General features: G+C 40.3%; 1 protein-coding gene across 5 annotated transcripts in view; it reads right to left on the bottom strand.

The window, feature by feature from the left end:
• Window positions 1-2,124: 2,124 nt before the first annotated feature.
• The window catches only part of POLR1B (RNA polymerase I subunit B), a 31,723-nt gene continuing 27,847 nt past the window's right edge, over window positions 2,125-6,000 (bottom strand). For 4 of the 5 annotated variants that reach the window (XM_021711843.1, XM_008057103.1, XM_008057102.2 and 1 more), the window contains 3 exons: window positions 5,158-5,354; window positions 4,494-4,747; window positions 2,125-3,257 (listed from right to left, as the gene is read on the bottom strand). In XM_021711843.1, coding sequence (XP_021567518.1) covers window positions 2,375-3,257; window positions 4,494-4,747; window positions 5,158-5,354 — 1,334 coding nt within the window. In that variant the 3' untranslated portion in view covers window positions 2,125-2,374. The remainder of the gene's footprint in view (window positions 3,258-4,493; window positions 4,748-5,157; window positions 5,355-6,000) is intronic. The other variant, XM_021711844.1, reaches the window with a different exon arrangement.

Here is a 6,000-nt window from a genome sequence, read left to right as displayed (position 1 = left end):
GGGGGGGGGGGGTAGAAATGAAATAGATCAACCAGGTGCTGTGGCTCATGTCTATTATCCCAGAAACTTGGGAAGCTGAGGCAAGAAGGTCATTTAAGGACAGGAGTTCAAGACCAGCCTGGGCAACAAGAGAGATTCCATCTCTAAAAAAAAAAAACAAGAATTAATTGGGGGCTGGGAGCAGTGGCTCATGCCCTGTAATCCCAGCACTTTGGGAGGCTGAGGAGGAAGGATTCCTTGAGCCCAGGAGTTCAAGACCAGCCTGGGCAACACAGTGAGATAGCTCTACAGAAAAACAAAAAAAAAAGGCTGGGTGTGGTAGTGCCCACCTATAGCCCTCGCTACTTGGGTGGGCAAGGCAGGATTGCAAGAACTTGTGAGGTCGAAACTGTGGTGAGATGTGATTGTCCCACTGCACCCCAGCCTGGGTGACAGAGTGGTACTCTGACTCGAAAAAGAAAAAAGAAATGGGGGACCAGAATGGAGACAGCCATAAAGGGATAGCATGAAAGGGTAGTTCTCTATCTTGATTATGCTGATGTTTACATCAATCTACTAGGTGATGAAAATTAAACAGAACTACACACACAACACAAATGAGTGTTATGTAAAACTGGTGAAACTCTGAATCAGCTCTGTGGATTTTCTCCATGTCAATTTCTTAATTGTGAACCTACAATATAATTTAAAATTCAAAGCTAAAAAAAATTTTTTTTTTTTTTTGAGTCGGAGTCTCACTCCGTCGCCCAGACTGGAGTGCAGTGGCTGCTCCGGGCCACCACAGCCTCGACCTGCTGGGCTCCGGCGATCCTTCCACCTCAGCCTTCCAAGTAGCTGGAACTACAGATGCGCGCTATCACACCCAGCTAATTTTTTGATTTATTGTAGAGATGAGGTCTTACCAAGTTGCCCAGGTGGGACTTGAACCCGCGGGCTCAGGCAATCCACTCACCTCAGCCTCTCAAAGTGCGGGATTACAGGGTGAGCCACAGAGCCCGGCTAAAAAAATTTTTAAAAGCTACTTTTAGTGTTGCTAAAAATAAAGTGGAGAGACGTTAACAGACTTCAGCTGGGGATCGTGAGGTAGACAGAGTCTAGAATGGATGGGAAAGTCTATGCTCGGGATTCTATTAACAGTAGGGGGAAACATCGGTTAATAGAGTCAAGGTGTTTTTCCTTATTTTTGTGTTTCATGAAGCAACGCAAGAAGATTTTTTTTTTTTTTTTTTTTTGAGTTGGAGTCTTACTCCTTCGCCTAGGCTGGAGTACAGTAGCACGCATGCTCACGGCTACCCCAGCACTGACCTGCTGGGCTCCAGCAATTCTGCCTCAGCCTTCTGAGTAGCTGGAACTACAGACGTGGGCAACCATGCCCAGCTATTTTTACTTTATTTTATTGTAGAGACGAGGTCTCACCAAGTTGCCCAGGCTGGTCTCAAACCCACGGGCCCAGGCAATCCACTCCTCGACCTCCCAAAGTGCTAGTATTATAGGCTGAGTCACGAGCCCAGCCAAGAAAATATCTTGAATAAATAGACTTTTCCCAGTCTAATATTATCTGCCGTATAAGTAGTGATAGACCACCTAGAGACAAATTCAGGAAAGAATTATCTTAGGAAAGCTTACTGCCAACATTGTTCATAATGGCCAAAGAATGGAACTCAAAACAAGGGGCAGGAGGACACTCTTGGAGATGATGTTTATTCTTTGATCGTGATGATATCACAAGTATGTGCATATATTCAAACTCTTAAAATTGCATACATTACGTATGCAGCAATTACACTTCAATAAAGCTGTTAAAAATATTTGTTTCTATTTTAACGTGGCTATAAAAAAATACAAAATTAGGCCAGGTATGATGGCTCATGCCAATAATCCTGCACTTCAGGAGGCCAAGGCAGGAGGACTGTTTGAGCCCAGGAGTTCAAGACCAGCCTAGGTAACATAGTGAGACCCTATCTCATATTTTTAAAAAAGAGAGAAAGAAAATATAAAATTACACATGGCTTACATTGTATTCATATTATACTGTTCTACTCTAGAGAAACAGATGTGTGAAAGTCACTACCTGCTGAACGTGGGGTATAGGGAACACAGGATTGGAAAAGAGACTTTCCCTTGTATGCTTACTGATCAATATTTCATTTTATAGAAGATACATATAGAATTTTTGAACAAATACACCAGAAACCAACATCAGTATAGTATACCAGAGAGACTCAAACCTTGAATTCTTGGTTGCTAGGTCTTGGTTGAGAGTTCTAACATTCTTGAAAAAAAGCAAGGGTAACCTATAATAATATCGCCTCTGAACTAAAGTTACATTTTTTTTAATCTGATAGATTTACTAATCCAAAGGGCCAGTATCAAGTCAAATGACATCCAGTTTCACTTTGATGTTCATAGCTGCCAGTTCCGCTACAAAATACCGAAAAACATAAGGTACAGAAACAGTATCAATAGTGTCACTGCGATTACACAGAGTACAGTTGTATTTTCTGTTGCGCATGGCTGACCAAGAAGGGGGTGGCTTCTCCAGGAGTGGAGAGAGTAAGCTGCCACACTTCACACACACGTGTGCTACAGAGCGATCAGAGCAGTTGAAGAGGCGGTCATGAAGGAGAAAAGAGGTACCATGAGCTAAAAGAGCATCCCGCTCCATCTCCCCAAAACGGATTCCACCCTGAACATTTCTGCCCCCAATAGGCTGGTTGGTGACTCTGTCTCTGGCTCCAGTTGTCCTCACTTGAAATTTGTCTGAGACCATGTGGCGTAGCCGCTGATAATAAACCACACCTATGAAGATGTCAGCTTCCAGTTCTAGCCCGCTGATCCCACTGTACAGCCTCTCGGTGCCATAAAAGTTGTAGCCAGCAGCTTTTAACATCTCACCAAAGTATTCTAAGGCTGAGTGCTCCTGTGAGAAGGTGAAGGGTGTCGCATCATGGCAGAGACCATGCAGAGCTGCAGACTTTCCAGCCATACTCTCAATTAACATACCGATGGTCATGCGGGATGGAAAACCGTGAGGATTGAACAGGATGTCCGGGACCATCCCACTCTCAGTAAAAGGCATGTCCTCCGCCGGCCACAATCTGCTCAGAATGCCCTTCTGCCCATGACGACTGGCAAACTTATCCCCGACAGTTGGGTTCCGAGGTACTCTCATTGTGATGCATATACACTTGAATTTTCCAGTCCCAGTGTCATTACTGCACACTTTGATGTTATCCACAACACAATTTTCTTTACTCCTAGGAAAATATAAATAGTTAAACTATTTGTTTAAACTTACAGACACTTAAGTTTTGTTGATATAATTAGTGCTTCATAAAGGGTATTTGCTAAACTTATTTTTACCTCTCTTCTCCAGTACAGACAGAGTAGTATCCCTAAAGGTATTTATAAATAGGCTACTGCTTATATTCACCACAGAACTATGTTCACCTGAAAGAATACTGGCAACAAAGACAACTGAAAAACCATTATGAAAACCCACTGAAATCATTAGGTTTATTATTGTACAAGAAGCTAAAATAAAAATTTATTTTTAGTAAGAGGCATAATGAGCTCAACATTTTGGCTAGGAAATGTTCCTAACAATTTGTATGAGAGAGATGATAAAGTTTGAATAATATCGTTTTACAATCAATCACAGATAACTCTCATAAATTGTAAAAGAAAAGTAGAAAAACACCAGTGAGAATCCCCCCACACACAATTAGCAAGGGATGGTGGTATGTGCCTGTAGTCCTAGCTACACAGGAGGCTGAGGAAGGAGGACACTTGGGCCCAGGAGTTTGAGGCTGCAGTGAGCTATGATCATGTCACCACACTCTAGCCTGGGCAACAGAGCTAGACTTTGTCTTGAAAAGAAAAGAAATGTAGAAAAACAAAGGCAGTACCAAAGACAGAACTTTGTCTCATTTAGGCACTGCCAATACATTTATGACTGAGACATATGTCAGATGTGTGAAACAGATTTGTGAAAGACAGAACCTTGAGTTACTGAGACAGCAGTTGTTATGGTTCTAATGTTTGTGCTCACTCCAAAATTTATGTTGAAACTTAACCCCCATTGTGTTGGTATTAAGATGTGAGGCCTGTATGAGGTGATTAAATTGTGAGAATGGAGCCCTCATGAGTGGATTAGTAACCTGATGAGAGGTGTGAAGCATAGTTAGTTCCTTTTCACCCTTCCGCCTTCCACAGGTGAAGACAGCACAATCTATGAGGAATGGGTCCTCTACAGACATCAAATCTGCCAGCACCTGATCTGAGACTTCTCGGTCTTCAGAACTCTAAGCATTAAACTTTTCTTCATAAATGACCCAGTCTCAGGTATTTTGTTATAGCAGCACAAATGGACTAAGACAATAAGTGAGCTACCACTTACATTTTCTCTAAAAATTTTGTTATAACTTTCATTGACCTCTAGCAACTCCACTGAGAAACAGACTTTAAAAAACAGCAACCACACCCAGACTTACTTATAGTATACCACAAAGCTTTCCCCAGTGCTAAGGTTTAGGTAGCCATAATATGGATCTCCATATTGCATCTTTGCTCCTACAAATGGCAATCCATCATCATCTAACTTCTGCAAAATCCGTGGGTCACCAGGCTTGACTCCAAACACCAGACTATCATCTCCTTGTTTAATTTTTTCAGAGAGGTCTATGAACTCAGACTTGTACACACTTCCATGGGCAAAGCCTCGCTCCCAAGAGGCCTTATTCAAAATCTGTAAAGTCAAAGAATTCTTAATTTAAAATACTGAGGCCAAATGAGGATTTTCAAAATAAAGCTCCTCACATTTTCCAAATCACTGATACTTACTACTAAAACCCATATACAATAAAACCCACCTAAAATCTAATCATACATAAACAGGTAGCTCTATCCAAGACTACACCCACTCAACACTTACTCATAATATGCACTTAAATATGCAAGACATATGCATATCTGAATATTTAGCAAATATTCCTCAAGGTTTGCCCACATTCAACTTAGACCAAGAACTAACCATTTAATAGAACAGTCATGTACCAAATACTTGGGGACACAAAACAATTCCTTAAGTGATTTCACAGAAAACAAAAAAATTAAAAATAAAAAAGAATTGAAACTACATCTCCTGGTACAACTTACCATGGCATCTTCCATATCGTAGCCAGTGTAGGAAATCACAGCGACAATGGCATTTATTCCAATTGGATAGTTATCCATGTCATAATAATCATACATGAATGGTCTCACTAAAGGACTCTGTGGAGTCTGAAGACGATACAGTTTATTATCTGATCGGTCTTGAAAAGTGAGAAGTGGAAAGCCCATAGTTTGCTTACCTAAAGAGGGAAAAACATCTTAGCATTTTCTGTTTTTCACCTTGATAATAGAGCTGACATATAAAATTGGAAACTTTTAAATATTCATCATAAAGGAATGAATTTTTTAAAAATCACTAGTTATGCTTATGACTAATACATAAGCCATGAAAATGAAGTAAATCTACATGTTATCAACATGACCAGACAATAACCATGCTGAATAGGAGAAAATTGCAGAATGACATTTAATATGCAATTTTGTGCATTTGCAGCAACATCCCAAACAATTCTCTACCCAGTTTTTGGATACACGTGTGACATAATAAAAGCATAAAAAGGGAATATATACAAACCACAGAACATCATTGCTGGTAGGGGAAAAAGGAACAGTAATTATTACCTAATTAGATCACTTTCTTATACACTGACACACACACACAAGAAAATGGTAATTTGGGTTATTTTTTAAAAAACAGATCTGAAAAGACCAGCAAACTCCAAGTAGGACACACACAAAGAAAATTGTATCTAGGCAGATCATAGTCAATCTGTTAAAAATCAACAATCCCTGCGCTATAAAAAAAATGCTAAAGGAAGTTTTTCTGGCTGAAGGGAAACTGTATGTAATGAAAACTTGAATCTTCAGGCAGGAATGAAGAGCACT

Source organism: Carlito syrichta, unplaced genomic scaffold, assembly GCF_000164805.1.
Source record: "Carlito syrichta isolate Samal-C Ts95f unplaced genomic scaffold, Tarsius_syrichta-2.0.1 Scaffold302727, whole genome shotgun sequence".
Lineage (NCBI taxonomy): Eukaryota > Metazoa > Chordata > Mammalia > Primates > Tarsiidae > Carlito > Carlito syrichta.
This window is presented reverse-complemented; position numbering and strand designations above follow the sequence as displayed.